We start from the raw sequence: 27048 nt of genomic DNA on the forward strand, positions 1-27048 counted from the left end.
CGGTAATATATTTTTAATTAATAATAATTTGAGTTAATTTAATTGTAAAATTAAATAGCTTTTTTTATGTAACAATTTTATTATTTATAAATATAAATTAGCATTTGTACAGATTTCTATTTTACCAATATATTTTACAGTTTCCTGTAATCGATAATTGTCAAATTAGTATAAATTAATTAATTTGAATCAATTCTTATTCTTTTAATCAAAACAAAAACAATAACCAAATTAATGTTTTAGGTTAACTCAAACAATCATGAAATCAATCTTAATTTTTCATCGAAACACTATTCAAAGCAAACCACATCAGCCTTTTAGAAGGTGTTACCATAAATTCGAATGATAGTTTAGTATTTTTTATCACAAACCCAGATGTAGTTATTTCCTGAAATCAAACTACCGGATGTTAGTTATGTTAATGTTAAACGTGTTTTTGAAATGTCCTTGATAATTTTTTATTTTTAGCTTAATAATAAGAGATGGCGCCACCAAACCGACTCTAACCTCACAACTAGTACTTTTCGGTTTTACCACCCTAAAACTTCCTAAATCTTGGTGTTTGGGGTGTTTGGTGTTTAGCATAACACAACGGATCAAAGATTAATTATTACGTAAAAAACATAAAAATGTTCACCACTAACGTTTTAAAAACTTTAGCTGTAAACGTAGCAAGGTAATTAATAAATTAATCATTTTATCAATCATTTTTGAAACATAACCTCAAAAAAAAAAACTAATTTTACTTTTTAGAGCTGCGAGAAAAGCGCACACCCTCCCTGAACTCCCCTACGCTTACGAAGCTCTCGAACCCGTAATTTCCCGCGATATAATGTGCCTCCACCACCAAAAGCACCACCAAGCCTATGTAACCAACTTAAATGCAGCCGAAGAAAAATTACGATCTGCTTTAGAGAAATGTGACGTATCCGGGCAAATAGCGATCCAATCCGCTTTAAAATTCAACGGTGGGGGCCACATAAATCATTCAATTTTTTGGAAAAATCTTACCCCAAATTCTTGTGAACCCACCCCGGAATTATGTCAAGCGATCTCAACATCGTTTGGAGATATGGCTAAAATGAAGGAGAAATTGTCTACGGCTGCTGTTGGGGTACAAGGCTCCGGGTGGGCTTGGTTGGGTTATTGCAAACAATCAGGGTGCTTAAAAATTGCGACCTGTGCTAATCAAGATCCGTTGGAGGGTACAGTGGGGTTAATCCCATTGTTTGGAATCGACGTTTGGGAGCATGCCTATTATTTACAGTATAAAAACGTTAGAGCGGATTATGTTAAAGCTATTTTCGATATTGTTAATTGGAATGATGTTTCTCAACGTTACACAGCTGCAAAAAAATAAAGGATCGTAATCAAATATGTTTTAGAGTTAAAGCTTGTTGATGAGATATTAAAAGCGAAAAATTATATTATGTGATCTTATTTTGTTGTTTCTTTTTGTATTTTTCGAATAATTATAATTGTTAATTAATTTTTTTAATTTTATTTATAACCTCAAAAATTTACGTCAACATTTTTTTCCAAATTGAAAATGTTATGCTCTATTAATTATTTTATTTATAACAACAAAACAACATAAATATGACTCTTATTATAAATATTTATTATTATTATTCACTTATTACTCATTCGTATCCGTTGTATTGTTATAAAAAAGTGGTATATAGGCCAATGTACCCAATTCTTTTAAACATTGTTGCTTAACCCATCGTTTTTAATATACATCCTTTCCATTACAAGGTAAGTTTTTTTTAATTTAATTTATTAAATTAATAAATAGATTAGTTTATTTATTTTTATATGTGTGGTAACAAAAAGAAATGAAACGTCAAAAATGACAGAAAGCAAATTTAAGGTTATCTCAATTTAAATTATTTTTGTGAAGTAAGGTCGATTAAATTCACGTAAAAATGCGTTTTAATTCAAATACCGACGAGTAAATCCTTTGTTCTCGTGACAATGAAAAAGTATCGATTCGCATTAATTCCGTTACAAAGAAAATTCGCAATACAAACAAAATTCAAGATGTGAATTGATTAAAATGGAAATCTCTTTTTTTACCAAAAATGTTCAAATCGGAAAGTGTTAATTTGTGCGACGACCTTGCTAATTGGATGACCAATTTGCCGGAATTAATTAAAAAAGTTCCTATTAAAAATTTAGCCATTCCAGGTAAGTATGAAATCGACCGATTAATTAATCACAAACGCTTTATGTTTTGAGGATCTCACGATAGTTTTACATCATCGATAAAATCAAGTTCGCCAATTTCACCAGATGCGGGTGAACTGTTACAACGAATGAATTGTATGGGTCCGATGTTTCGCTCGGTAATTCGGCGATGGGTGAGAACGCAAGAGTTTAATGCACTCACTCAATTACAAGTCGGTATAAGATACTTTGATTTAAGAATATCCACTAAAGAAGGCACACATCAATTGTATTTCGTGCACGGATTATATTCCGATGAGATTGATTCAGTTTTAAGAGAATTAATCCAATTCTTAGACAATCACCCAAAAGAATTAGTTATTTTAGACTGCCAACACTTTTATGAGTTCACCTTGGCAGATCATCGGAGATTAATTTCTTACATAAAGGGAAGATTTAATTCAAAATTAGTACCGGTTTCGAGTTCAATGGATTTTTTAACCTTGGAGTACACCCAAAAACATGATTACCAAGTTATAATTATTTATCGATGTAACGAAATTGGAAACGATAAGTTATTATGGCCAGGTTGGAATTTCCCCAATCCTTGGCCGGAAACTACGAATAAATCGGAGTTAATTAAGTTCTTAGATGATGAATTAAAACGAAGAAACAATTTTACGGCTCTTATTACCCAGTTTTTATTAACACCAACACCCGGATCGATTTTAAAACGATTTTATAGTAAGAAATTAAATAAAGGGAAATTATTTAAATTGTTTTTCCTTTTTTTAGGTAGTCTAAAAAGTTCGTGTGTAGACCCAATAGATCAAATGAAATACAGGTGGCTTTTAGAGCAATCTCCAAAAGAAAAATTAAATATTGTTATTGCTGATTTTATTGACATGAACAATTCAAAGTTTCCAAAATGTGTTATCTCGTTAAATAAGGTGTATTTAATTGGGAGATATCCAATAAGTTTAAAACAATCTGTAGAGGAATTAACAACAATCGAGTTATAAATATTAAATAATAAAGTATTTTATAACTGCACTTTCAAAAAAAAAAAATAAATAATAAAGAAAAATCACTTAATTATTAATCTATTTTTTTTTGTTCCATTATTAATCCATTAATTACTATTTTATAATAACAATTTTAATTAATTCAATTTTATTTCAGATTTAAGTTGGTACTTATCTGTCAAATTTAAATCAACGTAACCTTAAAAGAAATTTTACCTAATTCTACGTATTATTTTTTATTTTATTATTAAAGGGCTTTAACTTTAAGTTGTTTCATTTTAGGGGCTCGTTTCTTAGCCTGTCTTTTTTGTTCCTTCTCCTCCCAACGTCTTTGCTTTTCGGGATCATCTTCAGCCATCACCTTTTCCTTCTCCAAACGACGCTTTTCTTCCCTTCGAGCCGCGGCAGCTTCGGCCCTTGCGGCATGAGTCGACTTCAAAAAAGCCTCTTCTACCCTTTGCCTATTTTTGTCGGCTTTATTTTTACCTTCCTTCGATAATCGGTAACGTTTTATTTTCTCGATGCAATAAAAAATCATTATAAACAACGGTTTTAATTGTTCCATTGATTCGTTTAAGTGGGCCCCTTTTACTTTCGGGATGTTAAAACCGAACAATAAAACTTTTTGAGTATCGGGTAATTTAATAGCACCATTATCATCCGGTTGTTTCACTCCGGAATATTGATCGGAAAAGTGGATGTAATCGACTAAATCGGAGTATTTATTTAGTACAGCCGTTATTTTTGAGTCTAAAAGCGCTGAGGTGGCTTCCGCGATTTCCCCCATCACGTTGAAAGTGCTTGGGATGTTGAATTTTTCACCTGGTTTCCGTTCCGGGGAATAAATACTTAAATCGTTCATTTCTTTCGAAAGATGAGCCGCGGTTTTTTTTGATGCTATACAAAAAACGAATGTGTCCATATCCTCTTTGTTCATTATGACTTTTACGTGGATTTGATCAGCTGTTGGTCGCATCATTCCAGCTATAATCGCAACTAAATCTTGCCTCTAAAAGTTGAGGTTAAATTTTATTTTTTTAAGGTTATTTTTTTTTACCTTAATTAATTTTAATTCAACCAACATTCCTTCACAACAAGTTCTCCCACTACACCATAAAGTAAAAATGTTTTCGCTTTCTTTCAACATGTTAATGTTATCGGAATTTTCACTTACTCCATCATCACCTTGAAACATAACCTCAAAAAAATTTTTATTTTTTTAAATTAATATTTACCGACTAAACAGAAATTATCTTCCAACAAAGTTTTATGTGTCTGATACCAAGCGTTCGCAATTTTAGTATTTTTGCTTTTCCCCGCGGCGAAATTCAAAAAATAAACCACCAATCCAGTAATCATTAAAATCTCCAACCAATAACTATCCCAATTAGCCCTAAAATGAACGGGGACCGTGGTGATCGTAATTTTCGGCACGGAATCGCCCCTCTCATCCTTTGTATCAGCGAATCCCTCAAACTCCTCGGTATCTTGGAAGTGTTCGAATTCCGAGTCATCCTCGATTATAACCTCACCTTCTTCATCGTCCGACACGAAAGCCTCCTCATCTTGGAGGTGATTCTCTTTAATATTAATCGGTTTCTCCTTTTCATCGCGTTCGTTTATCGTGAATTCGTCCGAATCAAACTCTTCGAATTCCGCAAACTCATTGTCGGACAAATCCGCGTAATTTTCCCCTTTTATGAATGATGATGAGAAAAGAAGGAGCGATAGTACCAAAAAAAACTTCATTTTTGCGGTTAAAAACCGCTTTTAATACTTTTTAACACGATTAATAAGATAGTAATTGACGTGTTAACTAATATTTGGTTTTTGGTTATATTGGGTAATATTTAGTTGTTCTAGGGGAATTTGGGGCTTTTATATTTTTGGGGGAAATTTTTTAAATTTAATTTATATTTTTATTTATGTCTAATTACTTAATTAATTAAAGAATTAGTTTTTATTATATCGATTAATTAAGTTTGCGTTAAAGAAATAAATTAATTAATAAAAAAAACTAGGGATTTTTATGTCTTTTGCTTTTTTGGGGTGACATTTATAAATCAATTTGACAATTAAAATGTATCAAAAATGAATTAATAAAATAAAATTCTTCGAAAACATTATCAAGATTATCGTTAACCTCGAAAAAAAAGTCACCTAAATAAACAATGATGGTACCTCGATGTAAACGAAACCTTCGTTTTGGATTTTTTGACCTTATTTTGCCGATTCCCGTTAATCAGTCAAATACCTCAACAAAACCACACAGAAATCGGGCCGTATATAAGAAGTACAAACAGGTTTTGCTAGTTCATTCTCGATTAGTTACTGAATAAAGACGTTTTAACACAAGAAAAGTAAGAAAATATTTTTTTCGATTTATAATTTTAACCCTTTAATTTCAGATGTATCTCTTATTGGTGGTTATTTTGATCCATTCAGGGTATTCCCAGAAGAATTTTATATCCCCCGTTTACGAGTTGGGATCTTACATTCCCCCGGTTCCATCAAGTGGCGAAATAGAAGGAGCTAAACCATCATTTATCCCTCAAATTGAAGTTGATACTCGTATCGATGAAGAAAATGAGAAACCCCCGGTCCCTCCTTCATTCGTTTTGGGGTCAAACACCCCGATTTCGAGTATTCAACCTTGGAAACCGAGTCAAATAATTCCACCGAGTCGCCCAGGGTCAAGTTCGAGCGTTAATAAGCCATTAGGAGCTGGTTCTACCTCACCAGAGATTAACAACAATAACTCGATTGACAAAGAAACGATTAATATCGAATATAAACCATCAAGACCTTCGTTTCATCCAAACCCGGGGAATAATATCGCTCAAATAATTCCGAGTGGTGGCTCGAAACCTTCTAAGGTTGATATAAATGATCGGATTCAAGATGAAAATGATTATGCTAATTATGCGGATAAATATCCTTATTATGTTGTGGGGTCGCAAAAACCCACTCAAAAGCCGATCGTTTTGGATTATAAACCAACGAGACCGTTTTACGCAGGATCCCCAAAGAATTAATAACCTATTTATATTATTTTAATTATTATTGCGTTTATATTATTTTAATAAAGTGAATAAGAATTTAGATTCGAGTGATTCATAAAATCTTAATCATAACCAAAGTGATTTATGTCGGTTTGTAGATTTGGTGGGATTTCTAACGTTTAAAAATTGTTGGCTCAGAATTGTGTCGATATTTATAATGCCCGGTTGGTGTATTATTTGTGGTATTCTCCGAGCGTATTCAGAAACACTACGAGCTGAGGAATCTTGGTACGGTTTCAAGATTTAGATACACTTATACATAGAAAAAATCGTTCTTGGACGTAAATGAATCGTTGATTATTACATAATTATCTGTGTAAATGAAATGAAAGAGTACGGAGAGGGAGATTTGTGTAAACCGATTTCTAAATTTGTAATCGGAGATTTATTTTCTTAATACGGCTTAAACATAAAACAGAAATGTCTGCGTATTGAGGGAGTTTAATCTTTTTTGTTTTCGCTATTGAAATTTTTGTAACATTATTAGATCATGGGCCCACCAACTGCCAACCTACTCTCCCCGCGACTTAACTTCTTAGTCACCGAAATGTATTTTTGGAACTGTGCTATTTTATTTATACGTTTCAGAGGAGAAACTGTAACAACTCCGGGGAAAAATGATTCTTTTTTCATCTAAACCCATTTTATTCCAAGTTAATTTTTTAAAAATTTAAACACTTTCCTGGTTCCAAGAGAATGTATTTAGAGAGTCGCTTTAACTTAAGTGCTTTGAACCAAGTTAGAATAAGATTTGGATCAACTCCACAATAATTATGTACTCAATCAACCGATTTACATTTGGCTTACGTTCATAAATTCACATCTGATATGCCAAAACCGTTGTGAGAGGTACTCAAATTGTTATAAATAAAAAAATTAACTAAAACAAATTAAAATTTCGAATCGAAATGCGTTTTAACGCCCAGCTTGGAAGGAGAAGCTTTTATAATTAACTCCCACGGGCAAATGTCAGGCAGAGAGTAAATTTGGAACCGACTCTGAGCTCCGTTAAGAAATAACGTCTCCAGGCGCTTTGAGTAATCTTGAAAATTGACTAATTAAATTACAATTCATCGAATCAAATTCATCCTAATAAATCTTAAACCTTTCAAAATGATGTATCTAGCGTTTTAAACGATTTATTAAGAGATGTTACGGATGGAATCAAAGAAAATATATATTTAATTCGCCTAATAAATCTTTATAACGCCGATTTGATGTAAAAGCGGAAAATCAAGTTATAAACGAGATTTCCTTACCTCTCTTTCTCTTACCATCCAGGAATTATTTTTAAGAAATAACCTCAAATTAACAAAAATGGTTAAATCAGCCGTAATTTATGTCACTTTGATGACTTTGTGCGTTTTGTTGTGTGTGCTTTTATTGGTTCTTGACGTTTTAACGGGTTTACAAGAAAAACTTATCGAATTATTAAACGGACGGGAAATTCAACGACGTGAGGTGATTATATGTTAAAAATTGATCAAATTTAACAAAATTAATAATTTTGTAGGATAATGAGAATTTACGAAGAGATTTTATCGATTTAAGACAACAATTTCACTCCCCAGCCATTGCAGCTTAATAAAAATTATAAATAACTTTTTTTTTAAGTTTAAGTGTACAAAACTATTTTTAACATAAAATAAATGTACAGTTTAAATCAAAAAATTTTGTACATCAATTTTCGATTTTTTTAATAAAACCAATTTTAATATAACCGATTAATTAATTAAATTGAGATTAAAAACAACCGATTTATCTGTTTTTAACAAAAAATACATTAAATAATTATGATTGAATACAAACATTAATTTATGTGTATGATTTAACGTGTAATAAAACGTCTTTATTTCGAATTTTATTCCCATTTTTAACCTTTTAAAGTAAGTAAAAAGCACAAAAATGTATTTTTGGGTAATCTTTAAACAATTTTATTCCAAATTCTAGTTGTTTTAGGCAAAATTTTAATCAAAAAGTGTGAAGTTGAAAAATTATTTGTTTGTTATTTTTTGATTATAACGATTTTGAAGGAATTAATTATTAAATTTAACGACTACTTTAATAGAAATAGGGAGACAACGTAAAAAGGTAATAAATTTGAATGAATTAGTATTAATATAATAAATTAAATTGGTTAAAAAAATTACTAAGAATGATGCAATTATTTATGTTGGTAAATATTTTTTTTGATGTTAAAATTGGTTATGTGTCAATTTGGTTTGAAGTTTAATTATTATTAATTTTTTTTCTATATATGATAAATGTTTGTCAAGTTCAAGATGGGTTTTTAACGTTTTGTTGTATGAAAATAAGAACTCTCTCCATATGGAATAATTATGACGGTAAGATGATGCGAAGGAACCTCGGCGAGGAAATAATTGAGTTAAATCGAAAAAAAAAAGAAGTATGTGATAAATATTCGATGTGGGACAAATTGAAACATAATTACTTAATATTATTAGAGACGCAGAAGGAGTGTATGCGTTAATGTTATTATGATGAATTAAATTAATATCTTGTTGTGTTTTAGATATAACCCAATATTAGAAAATCGTAATGACTGGAATTCTTAAATACGACGTCAGATATCGTTGGAAATGAGTTGAAAGTGTTAGCCGGAAAGCAATTAACCCAACCTATTTAAAGCGTGGAAAATAAATCATCTATTATCTTAAATTCTTATTCACAAAGATTGTTATTTGGTAACACAACTTCTAAATGTTCTAAATTATTTAAATAACCAACGGAAACTGATGTAGAAGCAAATTTAGAAAGGTTTACGTTTAACTGTTTGGGAGAAAAAAACGTGTATGAAGGAGATGAGATAAAAAGAGGTTATAAATACCAAATGGGAGAAGGTTCTGGATGGAAAATTGTGATGTAGTAACGATTTAACGTTTATTATTGTTATGATAAGATTTTATGTTATTGCAATTATGTAACTTGGCTTTAATAATAAAAAGTGTGAATGAAAAATACCAATTAAAAAATTAATTTTTTTGATCAAATGATTATAGGTTAATGTACTTGTTCCTGCTGTGAGTTTTTCAGCGCGGATCACGAACAAAACGTTTCGCCCCCACTTTTATTGGTAGAGTGTCGAAAAGGAGTACACCATGTAGGGGCCCCCGGGACCTTCCCCGCGATCCCCCCACACAAAAAGGCTCGCGCGCTTTAGAATATTTGCGTCCTGGTCACTACACCTATCCTGTTCCAAAAATGGTAGACAAAACTGGGATACGGCGGTACCGTATCCCCGGGATTGGCGCGGGGCCCCCACCGATACGCGAACAGCGGCGGTGGTGAACGTTTCCCCCCGCGTTCCCGGTATCTGGTTACATCGGTTTATAAAAAGTCCCACCACAGCCGATCCGCGTCCAGATAGGCTTTCGAACGTAAGTGTGTTAATACACGGGGTGCGAAAATTTAAAAAAAAATTAACGCCATCTATTTTCGATTTTAATTATTCTTACTTACTATTTGGTTTAATTTTAAAAAGTGAGATGTGAAAAAAAAAAATAATTTGTGCGGTTTCGGTTTTGGTGGTTTAATTTTTTTTTTGAATTAGATTTTCGAGGATATCTGCAAGTTTAGTGGTTATATTAAAGTGAATTAAACCGTCTTTGATAAAGTGATTAAATCAATTAAATAAATTAATTATTACTACAGATATCCTTGAAATTAACTAAATTAATTTGAAATTCAAAAATTTTAGGTTATATAATACGTCAAAATAAAGTTTTCGGTTTGATTTAAAACGTCATAATGGAGGTTAAGTTAAAACGTCAAGTTGACGTAAGAATGAAAGTGACATAACCTATAGGAATTTTTGAAAAAAAAATTAATTTGAAATTTGTGCGATGAATCCCGGGGATTGAAATCGATACTTTGAACTTTAGTAATCGGCTCGTTCTATTTAAATCCTCAATCTACACATACCAGAAATATAAATAACGTTGATGTAGCGACCAGAAATAGAGTTCATTGTGTTGCTTCATCTCCCCGAACGGATTTTCTATAAATATCGAACCGTTTTAAGAAAAATCCATTTTATAGTACCTTTTTTGTTTTAAAATAATAAAATGAACGCTTTGAATTGTGTAATTGAAGGCACATGCCAAGATCGCGGGCATTATTTGGCATCGCCCTCGAGAGGAGGCAATTTCGGGCGTATCGCGTAACGCTCCCGGTCCATTTATAGATCATACATTCCAAACAACTATTTTCGTACCGAAAGTATTTATAAAACGGTTCTGAGAGGAGCTTGAACGTGGTTGACACGTTTCCTTGTTTCCGGTAAAACTTAAAAATGTGTCAACCCAAGTTTATAAATACAAAAACATACTTGGAACCATTTCAACATCGCGCACGTGTTATAATAAAGTTTTTTTTTGATTTTTAGGAAGGCTCTAGGGCTGTTTCTCTTTACGTGTCTCAAATAGCCCCAGCGCAACCAACTCGCCAATATGCCGAAGAAAGCAGCGTCCACCGAAGAGGACCCCGATCCCACCCCATACCTTTTCGTTTCGTTGGAACAGAAACGTATCGATCAGAGCAAGCCCTACGATGCCAAGAAATCTTGCTGGGTCCCCGACGACAAAGAGGGCTTCTTACTTGGTGAAATTAGGGGCACCAAAGGTGACCTCGTCACCGTTGGTATCCCCGGAGGAGAGGTAGAATAACCAACGACCACAAAAATTATTTCAATCAATCATGTTTTATCAAATTAATAATTTTTAATTTAATAAAATAAATTAAATTAAAAATTATTAAAAACATTAATTCACTCATTAATTAATAAATAAATTAGGAGAGAACGTTGAAGAGAGACTTGGTTCTCCAAGTGAACCCCCCAAAATTCGAAAAAGTCGAAGACATGGCCGATTTAACACATTTAAACGAAGCCGCCGTTTTGCACAATCTCAGACAACGTTATTACTGCAAACTAATCTACGTAAGTAACCAAACCGATCTTACTAAAAGGGTTTTTCTCTTTGTATAGGAGAAGAACTTTAAGAAAGAACAGGTCACTCAAGTGAACCCGCCCAAGTACGAAAAGTGCGAGGACATGTCTAACTTGACATACCTCAACGATGCCTCCGTATTGTATAATTTAAAACAAAGATACTATCATAAATTGATCTACGTAAGTTGGACCGAAACTTTCGTTTCGGTCGTGCGAAGTTTTTAACTGTTTTTTTGTGTCACGTAGAATTTCTTAGATTTTCGGAGAGCCTAAATTGATACAAAAACGGCTTTTCCTCATACTCTTAAACCACTATTCAATTCGACACATTTTAGCCCTGGATACTTAAAGGCTATCTTTTTCATGTACCTTTAACTCAAACATTCCACATCAAACAAGCACCAACATCAACTTTTAGCCTTTTTGATACTTAAAGGCGATTTTTTGCACATTTAACTTTTACCACAAGACACAAACAACTGTGTAGTTTTCTCAAAATCATCAAAAATCGATGATATATATGTTCGATTTGTGTTAGATTGTAATTTTAAAAATTAATCTTGATTTATGATTCTTTAATTAGACCTATTCCGGTCTCTTCTGCGTCGCCATCAACCCTTACAAAAGATTCCCCGTCTACACCAACCGTTGTGCCAAATTATACCGTGGCAAGAGGCGTAATGAAGTCCCACCACATATTTTCGCTATTTCTGATGGTGCTTACGTCGCTATGTTAACCAGTAAGATTATTATTATTTTTTTATTTAATAATTTGCCATACACGTTTTTTTAATCATTTTAGATCATCAAAATCAATCCATGTTGATTACGTAAGTGCTCTATTTAACTTTTTTGTTATAATTATGGGTAATGAAATGATTATTTTATAAACAGTGGTGAATCTGGTGCTGGAAAAACTGAAAACACGAAGAAAGTAATTGCGTACTTCGCCACCGTTGGTGCTTCAACTAAGAAAGATCAACAGCCATCTGGTAAAGGTACCCTTGAAGATCAAGTCGTACAAACCAATCCCGTACTTGAAGCCTTTGGTAACGCCAAGACAGTGCGTAATGATAACTCGTCTCGTTTCGTAAGTATACGAAAAACAATATTAAAAATTTATTTAAAATCGAATAGAAAATTAAAAATCCTTTCATTTGATACCCAACAACCCATATTTTGGGTTAACAATAATGAGATGACCCCAAAATTAAAAAACAAGATGGCGGAAATTTTGAGAAATTATTAAAAAATCGTAAATGAAATTAAAAATGTTTTAATTTGATACTCCGCAACCTATATTTTGGGTTAAATTTGATAAAAACGTCATATATCATGCGCCATGCTTTTTTTTTGAATTGTTTTCTTAAATTTTTGTGATATTTCCGAAACGGTTTGAGATAAACTCATCGTGTTTGGGCTCAAATAACTCGGATTTTAATTTTAAACCGATTTTAAGTAATTTCGATGAAATTAAAAATGATGTAAATTTTTTTTGTAACTAAATAGGGTAAATTCATCCGTATTCACTTCGGCCCAACTGGTAAATTGGCTGGTGCTGATATCGAAACCTGTAAGTTTGATCAAACACCGCCTTTTTGCTTTAAAATAAATAATAAATTTTTTTTGAAGATCTATTGGAGAAAGCTCGTGTCATCTCCCAACAACCTCTCGAAAGATCTTACCACATCTTCTACCAAATGATGTCTGGAGCCGTTAAAGGACTTAAAGGTATAATTCGTGCAAAAACTAAATGTTGAATAATCATTATAAGAAATTACTGAATTAATTTTTTATAATAACATGATCATATAAATTAGATATGTGTCTACTTTCGAACAACATTTCGGATTACTACTACGTAGCTCAAGGCAAAACGACAATTCCAGGTGTCGATGACGGCGAAGAATGCAATTTAACAGATGTAAGTGGGGGTTTTTATCAGAAAACCCCCCAAAATAAAAAACAATTAATGATGCTTTATCTTTTTGATGGAGATCGTCATATGGCAAAATCAATATACTCAATTTGAGTGTATAAATAGGAGTCAAAACGAAATGAGACGAATCGTTTTGATGATATTGTATTTTTTTTGTAGAGTTGTTCACCTTTCTCAAAAGTACACACGATTATATATCATTACGATCCAAACCCCTCTTTAATATTTTTAAGTATTTCTTTTAATTATTGACTTATAAGGAAATACTAAAATCAAATTTTTAATTGAATGTACTTGTTATTACTGAAAGTACATTTTCACCTTTATCATAAACCTTAAAGGCGATAATCAAATCGCTTGAAATGTCGAAATGAAGAACAAGTCGACATAATCTCCTTTTTTTTATTAACCCCAACAGAAATTTGCCTCCTCTCTAACGATATTTACGACTACAACTTCGTATCGCAAGGAAAGACGACCATTCCTAGCGTTGATGATAACGAAGAAATGAATATCACCGACGTAAGAGTCCCGTTTTAACATGTTAACTAACTTTCATCGTATATAACAAAACATTTCTTGATTTAAGAAACACTGAAACACTCTTCTTTCTCTTTTTGTTATTGTTGATATCGTATTTTGTGTTGTTTTATTTGTTTACGTGATAACGTTTGTATTTTTGGCGACTAATAGCCAAAAAGAAAGATTTTGGGGAATAATTCAAAAACTCAGCCATAATTTTTTCTCCTAATTTTAGAACTTTGCGCACTTTCCAACCGAGTCTCTGATTATCCGAATGTTTGTCATGGAAAAACTCGAATTCCGAACGTTAATGATAACGAAGAGGGTCTTGCAACTGACGTAAGCAACCCTTATCACCACGAATTGATTTAATTCAAATTGTAAATACACAAAGATTTTTTTGATGAATTTTGATAATCAGGGAGCGGGATTTTAACATTAATTAATTAAAAACAAATCGGAAATTAAATACGGCTGAATTTTGAATTAATCCAGCTTTTCTCGCTCCCTGAGCCCTTTTAGTCACCCCCAACCCAACTAATCAAGACGATACTTTCTCAAAAAGATCAATTTCATGTAAATATTTTCATCATCAATGTAAATAATCATTTTTGGGTTTATTTGATTTGATAAAATTCGCCGAATAAAAAAGAAAGCACCAAAAGAAGACGAAGAACGAACATTTTTCTTCCAAATATTTTTGTTTTCTATAAATTAGGAAATCTTTTTGTGTTTCCCCAGAAATATGTTTGCTAAGTAATGACATCTACGATTACTACTACGTATCGCAAGGCAAGATCACTATTCCCGGTGTAATGGACGATGAGGAATTGGTTGCGACAGATGTAAGTAAAAAACAAATCGAACCAAATTCTCAACGAAATTATATCAATTATTTTATTTCCAACAAAATTTTAAATAAATTCCATTTAAATTCGGTAAGTTCCAACATAAAGGGCTCTTTAACCAAGACAAAAAGTGAATTAAATCGGCGAAGCGAAAACGCTGCTTTGCATGTAAAAATTGTGTAAATAAAACGTGGCTTACTTTTAAATCTGTAAATAAAGTTTTTCGCTTAGATTGGCTTTTAAAAAATAATCCAAAAATAAATTTACCTAAAAATTTTTTTATTAAATACTTAATATCGTCATTTAGGAAGCCTTCGATGTACTTGGTTTCACCCAAGACGAAAAGGACAACATTTATAGGATTACCGCCGCTGTTATGCATATGGGTACCATGAAATTCAAACAGAGGGGTCGTGAAGAACAAGCTGAAGCTGATGGAACTAGTGTAAGTTTAAGCTCAACTTTTTTTGAGCCTAAAACTCCCTCCAAATTTAGTCTACTTTAGTTAGTATCTAGTCTTCGGCATTTATTTAGTCTCTTGCAAACAATATTTACTTTTCTGCAAGCATTATCTAGACTTCTGACATCAGTATTTAGCTTTCTACAAGCAATATGAGTATTCTGCCAACACTTCTAGATTTTTGCAAGTACTATCAGTCTTCTGCAAACACAATCAAGACTTTAGCAAGCTGTATTTAGTTCTGAAAGTGCAATATTAGAGTCCTGCAAACAGTATTAGTCTCGTACAAGCAATATTTAGTCTTCATTAAACACTAACTAGACTTTTACAAGATATATTTAGTTGTTTCCGTGCAGTATTATTTTTTATCAATCATTTTTGATATCTCCCAGTATTATCCGTAATCTGCCTCAAAGATTGCTTACATGAAAATATAAACATATATATTTTTTTCTTTATAGGAAGGTGAAAAAGTTGCGAAATTGTTGGGTGTTGACCCAGCTCTTTTGTACTCTGGTTTATTGAAACCTAAGATCAAGGTCGGTAACGAATTCGTAACCCAAGGTCGTAATGTGAATCAAGTCAATTACTCCGTCGGTGCCATGTCGAAAGCTATGTTTGATAGATTGTTCAAATGGCTCGTCAAGAAATGTAACGAAACCCTTGACACCAAACAGAAGAGGCAACATTTTATCGGTGTACTGGATATTGCTGGTTTTGAAATTTTCGATGTAAGTTTTTTTACTTAATATACTTTATTTTATTACAGGAAAAATTCAAAGATTCCAATTTGATGATCATCTTAATCTTAAATCATTAAATTAATTTCTTTCAGGGTTAATACTCTTTAATTCTTACATAAAACTCCAATTTGTGCTAATACAAAATATATACAAGCTTATTTAATTTCTGCTTTATAGTATAACGGCTTTGAACAGCTTTGCATTAACTTCACCAATGAAAAACTGCAACAATTTTTCAATCACCACATGTTTGTACTTGAACAAGAAGAATACACTAGGGAGGGAATAGTCTGGCAATTTATCGATTTCGGCATGGACTTGCTCGCTTGCATTGAACTAATTGAAAAGGTTAGGGGCTTTAAGTGCTAATAAGCGGCTCAATTCATTTAGTAATTAACGCTAACAAGGTAAGTGCATGGCTCCTTTTTCATTTTTTGCCTAAGCGAAATTAAAATTACGTGAAACTGTTGCTAACCGATTTATACTACAATCGACAGTTCAACAGTTTCGAGCAAATGTGCATCAATTTCACCAATGAGAAACTTCAGCAATTCTTTAACCACCACATGTTTATCTTGGAACAAGAAGAGTACGAAGCTGAGGGGATTATGTGGACTTTCATCGATTTCGGGATGGATTTAGTTGCTTGTATTGAGTTAATCGAAAAGGTAATTCGGGAAAAAAATGGATTTGATGATACTGACACCAGCATCAACGCAAGCTGCACAATTTCAACAGTTCTATGTTTTGCTATTTGTATATGTATTTGCATCTTTCTCTCTCTCTCTTATTATTATTATTATTATTAATTAGGTTGTTATTATTTAGTAAAAAAAAATTGATATTGTTTATTAGTACAACGGTTTCGAACAACTTTGCATTAACTTCACCAACGAAAAACTCCAACAATTCTTTAACCATCACATGTTTGTATTGGAACAAGAAGAATATGAAAGAGAAGGTATTAAATGGACCTTCATTGATTTTGGAATGGATTTATTAGCCTGTATTGAGTTAATTGAAAAGGTACCGAGGGGTTAAATCGAAGTCGCCAACTCAACTTGTGCTAATCAAAAATGATACCTACATGTTTTATGTTATTTTTTTGTGTTAACGCGATTTGTCAAAAAAAAATGTGTTAACCCCTGTGTAATTTTGTCTTGTTTGTTTCGTTCACGTAGTACAACGGTTTCGAGCAACTTTGCATTAACTTCACCAACGAAAAACTCCAACAATTCTTTAACCATCACATGTTCGTTTTGGAACAGGAAGAGTATCAAAAAGAAGGCATTAATTGGGCGTTTATTGATTTCGGAATGGATTTGTTAGCCTGTATTGAGTTGATCGAAAAGGTATTTTAATCTTTTCGCAACGCAAAGGAAGTTTTAATTGAGTTGATTAAATTGAGGAGATCTTTTAATTTTCTTCTTTCTTTCTTTCAAGTTTTTTTTATGAGAAACCTTGTACAAAGAAGTGACGGTGTACAATAACCCCTAATTAAAAAGAATAACTCACTAATTTAGGTTAAGTTTCAAAGCCTTCATAAACAAGGCACTAAACAAAGCTTTGTGTTCGATTTTTTGTGAAACTTAACATCAACTTGATCCAGTATAACGATTTTAACCAACTGTGCATTTAATTAAAATGAAATCTTTAAGCAAGATGTATTTTTTGAGCACAGTTTTTTTTTGGTTAAATTGATACGGTTCAAGGCGCTTTTAACATGGGGATGCAAGGTAAGGTAGGATAAAGTCAAATTTGATCAACTTTTTTTTTAATCGCAAACTAATAAGTGATTCAATTTAATTTAGCCCATGGGTATCTTATCAATCCTTGAGGAAGAGTCTATGTTCCCCAAGGCCACCGACAAGACCTTTGAGGAAAAATTGAACAACAACCATTTGGGCAAATCACCTAATTTCCAAAAACCCAAACCACCAAAACCGGGTCAACAAGCCGCCCATTTCGCAATTGGACATTACGCCGGAAACGTAAGACTAAAATCGGCTTTAAAAGCGAAATTATTATTAAAAATTTTCTTTAATAAAAGGTTCCATACAACATCACCGGTTGGTTGGAAAAGAACAAGGATCCATTGAACGACACCGTTGTTGATTTATACAAGAAAGGAACAAACGCTTTATTGGTTGAGATCTTTGCTGATCATGCAGGTCAATCTGGAGGAGGCGGTGATGCTAAAGGTACCCCTCAAAGTTCATTAAAATCAAATAATTTTGAATCATATTCATAATTATTATATTAAATTAAATGAATTAATTTAGGTGGCAAGAGAGCTAAGGGTTCTGCTTTCCAAACCGTATCCAGTTTGTACAGGGTAAATACCTCGCTCAAAACGAGACGGAGCTGAGCTAATCCCAAAATAATCTCCCCACAAAAATCCCGGCAAAAAGCAGAGAGCAAAACCCTATTTTATTTGTAATGAAATAGCTTGTGATTAATCTTAAATGTACGCTTCTCTTCTTTCTATTTGTAAATTAGGTGGTCGTGGCAAAAAGGGTGGTGCCTTCTCAACTGTATCGTCGGCTTACAAGGTTTGCAAAAAAATAAAAAAAAATTATTAAAAAAAAGAAAACACCAATGGATGGAGATCCCTTTTATAAATGAATTCTTGTTTCGTCTTATTGTTAGTGCACAATTAGATATATCCACCTGAATGTGGAATGAAACCACCGAGATTTTTTTTGTAATTTTTGTACTCCCACTTGGATGTGGTAAAAGTAAACGAAGCACCAAACAAATACTTTGTAGATATAGAATAGTCGATAAAAAATTAATTTGTGTTGGGTTTTTCCTCGCTTTATTTTTTATTAATACCACTAAAAATTAAATTAATTTTTTTATGGATGAATTTAATTTTTTTTAATAATTTTAGGAACAATTAAACAACTTGATGACGACTTTGAGATCGACCCAACCTCACTTCGTACGTTGTATCATCCCCAACGAATTGAAACAGCCAGGTATACTACAAAAAAAGATTAAATGAACTTTTTTTTTGAAATCGATTAAATGATTCTCTTAAAATGTACAAAGTGATGTGCTGAATACGCTGAGTGCGTACAACTTTCATTTGGCAATGGAATTAAAAAGTTACAAGTTTTTGAACATTTTTTTGCCAGTTTTGCCAAGTGTTATGCACTTGGTTTATTTTCCAAGGTATCAAATAACGATATCATCTAGTACAGCCGAGGTCGCTTGCGGGCGAGGCGCTGGAGCTGATTGTTTATATCAACTTTAAGGTGGAACAAAATGGATGCATGGAACCCAAATTTGACAATGAATTAAAAAAGTTACAGATATTTGAAATTTTTTTTCCCAAAAATTTGACTTTTAAACTTTTCATAATAGAAATGTGTAATAGATTGCTGATCCTACAAGCACTTATGAGCTTAAAAATAAAGCTCATAGAAAGCTTAATTCATACATTTTCAAAGTTAAATTGGATTAGATTGTGTTGAGTTTGGGTTGGGTTGTGTTGTGTTGAGTTCGGTTGGATTGAGGTTGGATTGAAGTCCAGATGGGATGGAAATAAGAATTCTGACATCAGAGATTAATACGAGTTTCAAGGTGTTATGGGATAACTCGCCCAGAACCAGATTACCAAAAATAAGACCAAAAAACAATTTTTTCGATTTCAAAAAAATTAATCCTTTAAATTTAACCAATTCAACCCAATTATTAAACTTACTAAGACATGACTTTCTTTCTTTAGGTGTCATTGACTCCCACTTGGTAATGCATCAATTGACTTGTAACGGTGTACTTGAAGGTATCCGTATTTGCCGTAAAGGTTTCCCCAACAGGATGGTTTACCCCGATTTCAAACTTCGGTAAATATACAAAAAAAAATTTTTCAACATAATCATCACTTTTTTGTATAAATCTAAGTATTTAGGTTTTTGTGTTAGCATTTGCCTTGGTAATCATGTGGTGTCAATCAATTTTTGAAACAACAACTTTTTTAATCGATATTTCTTATAAATTAGCTACATGATTTTGGCCCCGGCTACAATGGCCGCTGAGAAAGATCCTAAAGAAGCGGCGAGAAAGTGTTTGGAGGAGGTCGGTTTAGATCCTGAAAGTTATCGTGTTGGTCATACAAAGGCAAGGAATACCACCAAGTTAAACCCCCTTTATCTAGGATTTTATAGAAAAAATTCTAGAAATTAATTCATTTATTCCAATTAATTCAGATGATGTTTTAGAACATTTGGGACAAATTGTTTTTTTTTTTCGATTATAAACCATATTGGATATGGGAAGTTTGTTTTGCATGTTTCCCTTATTTTAGTTATAAAATCCTGAACCCGGGACCAGTTGGAAAAGAGAAAGACCCCCAGAAGTGTGCCCAGTTAATTTTGGACTCATCAAATCTTGATTCTGAACTATATCGTCTGGGTCATACCAAGGCATGTTATGTTTAAAATAGAAGAAAATTTTTTTATGTATTTTTTTATGTGATAAGACCATAAATGACGATGGTCCCTTTTTGTTATATGTACACCCAACTCAAAGATCAAATCAAAGATTTTGGGGTGATTCTAACTAATTTATGTCAACTTGTAGTAATTTTATGTTGGTTTCTGTACTAATTTTTGCAATACAGATACAAAATTCTGGCTGCAACTGATATTAAAGATGGGATGACACCCGAGAAGGCGTCACAGGTTATTTTAGAGAAAATCCAGTTAGACAGTGAGCAATATAGGCTGGGAAAAACCAAGGTACAAGGAACCAGACCTTTCGTATTTAACAAAAAAAATTTTTTAGTCTCAACTTACCTCAAAAATTTCTTCTTGCTTCATTAACCACTTTCTGCTTAACTCTGAATCCTGCAACAAAGAGAACTAAAATTAACTTAAAAAAAAATTTAGGTATTCTTCAGAGCTGGAGTTTTGGGTCAGATGGAGGAGCTCCGCGATGACCGCTTGGGCAAGATCGTCACCTGGATGCAATCTTGGGTGAGAGGTTACCTCAGCAGAAAAGAATTCAAGAAGTTGCAAGAACAACGTCTCGCCTTACAAGTGTGCCAAAGAAATTTGCGCAAATACCTCAAGTTACGCACATGGCCATGGTACAAGCTTTGGCAAAAAGTCAAACCATTACTCAACGTTACCCGCGTGGAGGATGAGATCGCCGTAAGTTATCTAAATTCGTTTCTGGAAAAACTATTTGAAAGAATTCTTAAAGAAAAAAATAAAATAAAACACGCGTTCGGGATTCTACCATAAATAAACACTTCTTTTTTAATTCAAATAAACCGAATCGGAGGCGCGGTGTTTATTTTCACGCGGAAGAGGCGGAATTTCTAAAATTAAAAAATAATTTCGTCAGCGCGCCTTACCTGGTCAGCGAAATTTTAGAAATTCGGACATCGACGCTAAAAATACTCACCCCCACTCGAAACATATATTTTTATGATCGTCCATCATCCCGATTCGGGACCAAAAAAATATGGTGACTAACAGAATCCTTCGAACACACTCAGTTTTAATCCTGCCGCGTTTCAGTGCGAACCGAAAACGAATCCTCACTCGAATTTCAAAACGATTTTGAATCCGAATTAGAATCCGAATTAATCGAATTAATTAAAAATGGATGTTGATTTTACATGCCCAGAATTAAATAACCACCCCGTTTTGCAGAAACTCGAAGAAAAAGCCGCCAAAGCCCAAGAAGCTTATGACAAAGAACACAAAGCCAAGACTGAACTTGAAGGACTTTACAACAAACTTCTCGCTGAAAAATCCGAACTTTTGGGGGTGCTTGAAGGCGAAAAAGGAAGCTTGAGCGAAACCCAAGAAAGAGCCGCGAAACTTCAAGCCCAAAAAACCGACTTGGAGTCACAATTATCTGTAAGTATTAATAAAACTTGTTCTAAACGCCCGATTAATCACGCTAATTTAATGGGAATTTGGCAAAAACTCAAAGTGAAATGTATCAAGATTAACCCATAAATGTTTGGAGTGAATCCAAAAAAACTAAGATAACATTAATTTAATTTTAGGAAACCCAAGATCGTTTGGCCCAAGAAGAAGACGCCCGCGGTCAATTAATGCAGCAAAAGAAAAAGTTGGAACAAGAAATCTCCGGTTTCAAGAAAGATATTGAAGATCTCGAATTAAACTTGCAAAAAGCCGAGCAAGACAAAGCCACGAAAGACCACCAAATCAGGAATTTGAACGACGAAATTGCCCATCAAGACGAACTCATTAACAAGCTCAACAAAGAAAAGAAACTATCCGGAGAAAATAACCAAAAGATTTCCGAGGAGCTCCAAGCCGCCGAAGACAAAGTTAACCACCTCAACAAAGTCAAAGCAAAACTCGAACAAACCCTCGATGAACTCGAAGACTCTTTGGAGCGTGAAAAGAAGCTCCGCGGGGATGTTGAAAAATCAAAAAGGAAGGTTGAGGGTGACTTAAAACTCACTCAAGAAGCCGTCGCTGATTTGGAACGTAACAAAAAGGAGTTGGAACAAACCATCCAACGCAAAGACAAGGAAATCTCCTCGCTCACCGCCAAATTAGAAGACGAACAATCCGTCGTTGGTAAATTACAAAAACAAATTAAGGAATTGCAAGCGCGTATTGAGGAATTAGAGGAGGAAGTCGAAGCCGAGCGTCAAGCTCGCGCTAAGGCTGAGAAGCAACGTGCCGATTTAGCGAGGGAATTGGAAGAGTTGGGTGAGCGTTTGGAAGAGGCCGGAGGTGCAACTTCCGCACAAATCGAACTCAACAAAAAACGCGAAGCCGAACTTGCCAAACTTAGACGCGACTTGGAAGAAGCTAACATTCAACATGAAGGAACCTTGGCTAACCTTAGGAAGAAACACAATGACGCCGTATCTGAAATGGGAGAACAAATCGATCAATTGAACAAACTCAAAGCTAAGTAAGTGATTAAAATTAGTTAATTGATTCGATGAATTAAATTAAATTGAAATTAATTAATTAATTAATAAAAATTAGAGCGGAAAGAGATCGTGCTAGTATTTACGCCGAGTTGCAACAAACTCGAGGAGCTGTTGATCAAGTTGGACGCGAGAAGGTACCAAAACCTCTTTGTGGAAATGTCCAAAATTGATTCGTTGTTTTAAAATTATGTTTTCAATGAACTAAAACTAGAACTGAAACTTGCACCTATCATTGGAACATACGGTCTAAGCTGAAGACAAGGATGTGGCAAAACTTATTCTCAATCTGAAAAGTTTTTAGTTCAAGATCTAATTTTACTTCCAGTGATAATGCTAATATTAGTTTTAGTTTTGGTTCAATTAGCACTGTCCATGAGAGTCTTCGTTCTTATAAGTGTTTTATGTCTTGTTTTTGTCTAAACTTGCAGGGCTGAAAAGGAGAAGTCTCAATATTTCGGTGAACTCAATGACATGCGCGCAAGCGTTGATCATTTAGCTAACGAAAAGGTACAAAAAATTGATTTGCTTCACGAGGAGAGCTTCTCGTTTTTTAGTTGCTTATTTTGTGTTTTTCCCCTTTATCGATTTAATTCGTAACTAATAAATTCGTGGAAATAGGCTGCCGCTGAAAAGATCACGAAACAACTACAACAACAACTCAATGACGTCCAAGGAAAACTCGATGAAACCAACCGCACCCTCAACGATTTCGACGCCGCCAAAAAGAAGCTCTCGATTGAGAACTCCGACCTCCTCCGCCAATTAGAAGAAGCCGAATCGCAAGTGTCCCAATTAAGCAAGATCAAGGTGTCCCTCACCACCCAATTAGAAGACACCAAGAGATTAGCCGATGAAGAAGGAAGGGAACGCGCCACTCTTTTGGGTAAATTCAGAAACCTCGAGCACGACTTGGACAACATCCGTGAACAAGTCGAAGAAGAAGCCGAAGCTAAAGCCGACATCCAACGTCAACTCAGCAAAGCCAACGCTGAATCTCAACTCTGGAGGTCGAAATATGAATCTGAAGGAATCGCGCGCGCTGAGGAACTCGAAGAATCCAAGAGGAAACTCCAAGCTCGTCTCGCAGAAGCCGAAGAAACCATCGAAACCCTCAACCAAAAAGTCGTCGCCCTCGAAAAGGCCAAACAACGCCTTGCAACCGAAGTTGAAGATCTTCAATTGGAAGTTGATCGCGCCACCGCCATCGCCAACGCCGCCGAAAAGAAACAAAAGGCTTTCGATAAAATCATTGGAGAATGGAAACTCAAAGTCGATGATTTGGCCGCCGAATTGGATGCAAGCCAAAAGGAATGCCGCAATTACTCCACCGAATTGTTCAGACTTAAAGGAGCTTACGAAGAGGGACAAGAACAACTCGAAGCCGTTCGCCGCGAAAACAAAAACTTGGCCGATGAAGTTAAAGACCTCCTCGACCAAATTGGAGAAGGTGGCAGGAACATCCATGAAATCGAAAAGGCCAGGAAGCGTCTTGAAGCGGAAAAAGACGAACTCCAAGCTGCTCTTGAAGAAGCCGAAGCCGCCCTCGAACAAGAAGAAAACAAAGTGTTGCGTAGCCAATTGGAATTGTCTCAAGTCAGACAAGAAATCGACCGCCGCATTCAAGAGAAAGAAGAGGAATTCGAAAACACTAGAAAGAACCACCAAAGAGCTTTGGATTCAATGCAAGCTTCCCTCGAAGCCGAAGCTAAAGGAAAAGCTGAGGCGCTTCGCATGAAGAAGAAATTGGAAGCTGATATTAACGAATTAGAAATTGCTTTGGATCATGCTAATAAGGTAAAAATCAATTCAATCAATATTTTAATTATATTAATTAAAAAATTATTTTTTAGGCAAACGCCGAAGCTCAAAAGACCATCAAACGCTACCAACAACAACTTAAAGACACCCAAACAGCTTTGGAAGAAGAACAACGCGCCCGCGATGAAGCTCGCGAACAACTCGGAATCTCCGAACGCAGAGCTAACGCCCTCCAAAACGAATTGGAAGAATCTCGCACACTTCTTGAACAAGCTGACCGCGCTCGCCGCCAAGCTGAAACTGAATTGGGCGATGCCCACGAACAACTCAACGACCTCGCTGCTGCCAACGCCTCAATGTCCGCCGCTAAGAGGAAATTAGAAACTGAACTCCAAACCCTCCACAGCGATTTAGATGAACTTCTAAACGAAGCTAAGAACTCCGAAGAAAAAGCTAAAAAGGCCATGGTTGATGCCGCGAGATTAGCCGATGAACTCCGCGCGGAACAAGATCACGCCCAAACCCAAGAAAAACTCCGCAAAGCCCTCGAAACCCAAATCAAGGATCTCCAAGTCCGTTTGGATGAAGCCGAGGCTAACGCCCTCAAAGGAGGAAAGAAGGCCATCGCTAAATTGGAACAACGCGTCCGCGAATTAGAGAACGAACTCGACGGTGAACAAAGGAGACACGCCGATGCGCAAAAGAACTTGAGGAAATCCGAGCGTCGCATCAAAGAATTGAGCTTCCAAGCCGAGGAGGATCGCAAGAATCACGAGCGTATGCAAGACTTGGTTGATAAGTTACAACAGAAGATTAAGACCTACAAGAGGCAGATTGAGGAAGCCGAGGAAATCGCTGCTTTGAATTTGGCCAAGTTCCGTAAAGCCCAACAGGAATTGGAAGAGGCTGAAGAGCGCGCTGATATGGCCGAACAGGCTATCACTAAATTCAGGGCTAAAGGACGTGCGGGTTCTGCCGCTAGAGGAGCTAGCCCAGCGGTAAGTTATTAATTAAAAAATTTAAGGAAATCAAAAAATTCATTTTTTATAGTCAAATAAGTCCCGTAAAGGACCAATTTCAGCTGAATAGCAACGTTCTTTAATCATAGTAAGTGGGGTGTTGGTTTTTTACCCCCTTTGTACTTTGTCCAACTTTATGGAAATTTTTGCAACTTTGTCCAACTTTGTCCATCTTTGTTAAACTTTATAAAAAATTAGTAAAACTTAGTTAAAATCGATTCCAACCTTTAATTAAATTGTGATCGTAGAAATAAATGTTGATTTTTATTTGTTAACTCAACATTTCATCTTTTCAATGTTATTAATTTATTGTTTTTTATTTTTAGCCTCCGAGGTCACGTCCACAATTGGATGGAATGACCTTCCCACCAAGGTTCGACCTCGCCCCCGAGAACGATTTCTAAATAAACCCTCTTTTAAATGAACGCGCTGTGTATGTTAACATCGAAATGCCAAAAAAAATAAATAAATCATAAATCGAAAGAAAGTAAAAGAACACGACCGGGACATTTCATTTTATTACTACTACTACCTATAACACGTAGTTGAAGTCGTTTTTAATCCCATTTGAATCCCGAAAGCAACTCTTTCAATGAAAGCGAAAAATTTGGTTTTGAAAAGCTTTACTAAGCGATTATAGAGACACGTACCCAACAACTTTTAAAGCGCAGCTTTTATTACTGAATTTTCTCGTATAAACATTAATTTAAACAGAAATGATAAAGAACTTGGGTTGTTGGAGGGATCTTAAAATACTATTACGTTTGTGTTGTTTAATGGTTGATATTTCTGGAATGGTTGCGGTTTTTTTCTGTTCGTTCGTTTCTTTTAAGAGATGGGATCCGTTCGTGTTCTGGTTACTTTTAAAAATTATAATAATAATTAAAGAAAAACATTACACATCATTCTTTTCATATTGTATTTATTTTGATGTTTTATTGTTAAATACTTATTGTAAAATAAAATAGATTATATTGATTATAATGTAATGGTTTTTATTTTACTTCATCTTAATAAATTTTGTATTGATACAATTTAAACGTGTTAAAGTTGGGTGTGATGAGTTATTGGACGAAATCTAAGTAGTATTCAGTACGATTCTTTTAAGGCTAATTGTAAGTTGATACAAAGGGACTCGCAAAATGTAACTCAAAATCAGAAATTAATCAATAATCGAAGTGACCATCATCATTTCGATTCATATTTAGAAGATACTCTTTTATTTAAAAATCGAACGTTATGTTAGAGGATTTCAATAATAAAATAAAAAAGATTATGGAAGAATTTGAAAACGATTTCAATCACAACAATAACATAACCTCACATGTCAAAGTACAATTTTTTTAGTAGTTTTAATTTATTTAAGGTTGGCAAATTTGAAAAATGACAATATTGAAAAACCTATTAAATATTAAAAAAAATCTTAATTTTGCACAAAAATCTTCACTTACCTTTCACGAAACGTATTAATATCGCTGTCTTGCAGATTATAACCCGATATTACAAAGCAAACCTTATTTATTTTAAGAGAAAAGCTCGCTTTAATTTAAACGCAACCCAAACAATCTCAATTACAACAATAACATAACTCCAAATG

The 27048-nt window shown here is 34.1% G+C and overlaps 4 protein-coding genes across 49 annotated transcripts; 3 read left to right on the top strand and 1 right to left on the bottom strand.

The window, feature by feature from the left end:
* Nucleotides 1–521: 521 nt before the first annotated feature.
* On the top strand, nucleotides 522–6296 carry LOC111426797 (superoxide dismutase 2). Of its 2 annotated transcripts, XM_023061220.2 has the most exons (3): nucleotides 522–676; nucleotides 754–1758; nucleotides 5603–6296. In XM_023061220.2, exons 1-2 carry the CDS (start codon nucleotides 630–632, stop codon nucleotides 1358–1360), a joined length of 654 nt encoding a protein of 217 aa, XP_022916988.1. In that variant the 5' UTR covers nucleotides 522–629; the 3' UTR covers nucleotides 1361–1758; nucleotides 5603–6296. The 2 variants fall into 2 exon arrangements, with proteins under 2 accessions (XP_022916988.1, XP_022917293.2); XM_023061525.2 differs by lacking the exons at nucleotides 522–676; nucleotides 754–1758 and adding an exon at nucleotides 5302–5554.
* LOC111426796 (PI-PLC X domain-containing protein 3) lies at nucleotides 1835–3271 on the top strand. The gene is made up of 3 exons (XM_023061524.2): nucleotides 1835–2190; nucleotides 2242–2913; nucleotides 2965–3271. The coding sequence occupies exons 1-3, from the start codon at nucleotides 2085–2087 to the stop codon at nucleotides 3189–3191; spliced, it is 1005 nt and encodes a 334-aa protein (XP_022917292.2). The 5' UTR covers nucleotides 1835–2084; the 3' UTR covers nucleotides 3192–3271.
* On the bottom strand, nucleotides 3050–5052 carry LOC111426795 (PAT complex subunit CCDC47). The gene is made up of 3 exons (XM_023061523.2): nucleotides 4430–5052; nucleotides 4252–4379; nucleotides 3050–4203 (listed from the first exon to the last, which is right to left on the bottom strand). The coding sequence occupies exons 1-3, from the start codon at nucleotides 4941–4943 to the stop codon at nucleotides 3442–3444; spliced, it is 1404 nt and encodes a 467-aa protein (XP_022917291.1). The 5' UTR covers nucleotides 4944–5052; the 3' UTR covers nucleotides 3050–3441.
* Nucleotides 6297–9636: 3340 nt separating the features above from the next.
* On the top strand, nucleotides 9637–26435 carry LOC111426781 (myosin heavy chain). 45 transcript variants are annotated; one of them, XM_071196120.1, is made up of 26 exons: nucleotides 9637–9654; nucleotides 10662–10932; nucleotides 11262–11405; nucleotides 11809–11965; nucleotides 12028–12055; nucleotides 12120–12315; nucleotides 12735–12798; nucleotides 12858–12956; nucleotides 13583–13686; nucleotides 14842–14979; nucleotides 15456–15725; nucleotides 16919–17089; nucleotides 17549–17728; nucleotides 17788–17938; nucleotides 18020–18072; nucleotides 18631–18718; nucleotides 19471–19588; nucleotides 20050–20167; nucleotides 20633–20896; nucleotides 21404–21613; nucleotides 21766–22652; nucleotides 23103–23181; nucleotides 23293–24468; nucleotides 24525–25430; nucleotides 25483–25539; nucleotides 25778–26435. In XM_071196120.1, exons 2-25 carry the CDS (start codon nucleotides 10726–10728, stop codon nucleotides 25519–25521), a joined length of 5847 nt encoding a protein of 1948 aa, XP_071052221.1. In that variant the 5' UTR covers nucleotides 9637–9654; nucleotides 10662–10725; the 3' UTR covers nucleotides 25522–25539; nucleotides 25778–26435. The 45 variants fall into 45 exon arrangements, with proteins under 45 accessions (XP_071052221.1, XP_022917267.1, XP_022917268.1 ...); XM_023061499.2 differs by lacking the exons at nucleotides 11262–11405; nucleotides 16919–17089; nucleotides 18020–18072; nucleotides 25483–25539 and adding exons at nucleotides 11070–11213; nucleotides 16593–16763; nucleotides 18237–18289; XM_023061500.2 differs by lacking the exons at nucleotides 11262–11405; nucleotides 16919–17089; nucleotides 18020–18072; nucleotides 20050–20167; nucleotides 25483–25539 and adding exons at nucleotides 11070–11213; nucleotides 16593–16763; nucleotides 18237–18289; nucleotides 20365–20482.
* Nucleotides 26436–27048: the final 613 nt, after the last annotated feature.

Source organism: Onthophagus taurus, chromosome 5, assembly GCF_036711975.1.
Source record: "Onthophagus taurus isolate NC chromosome 5, IU_Otau_3.0, whole genome shotgun sequence".
NCBI classification, from domain to species: domain Eukaryota; kingdom Metazoa; phylum Arthropoda; class Insecta; order Coleoptera; family Scarabaeidae; genus Onthophagus; species Onthophagus taurus.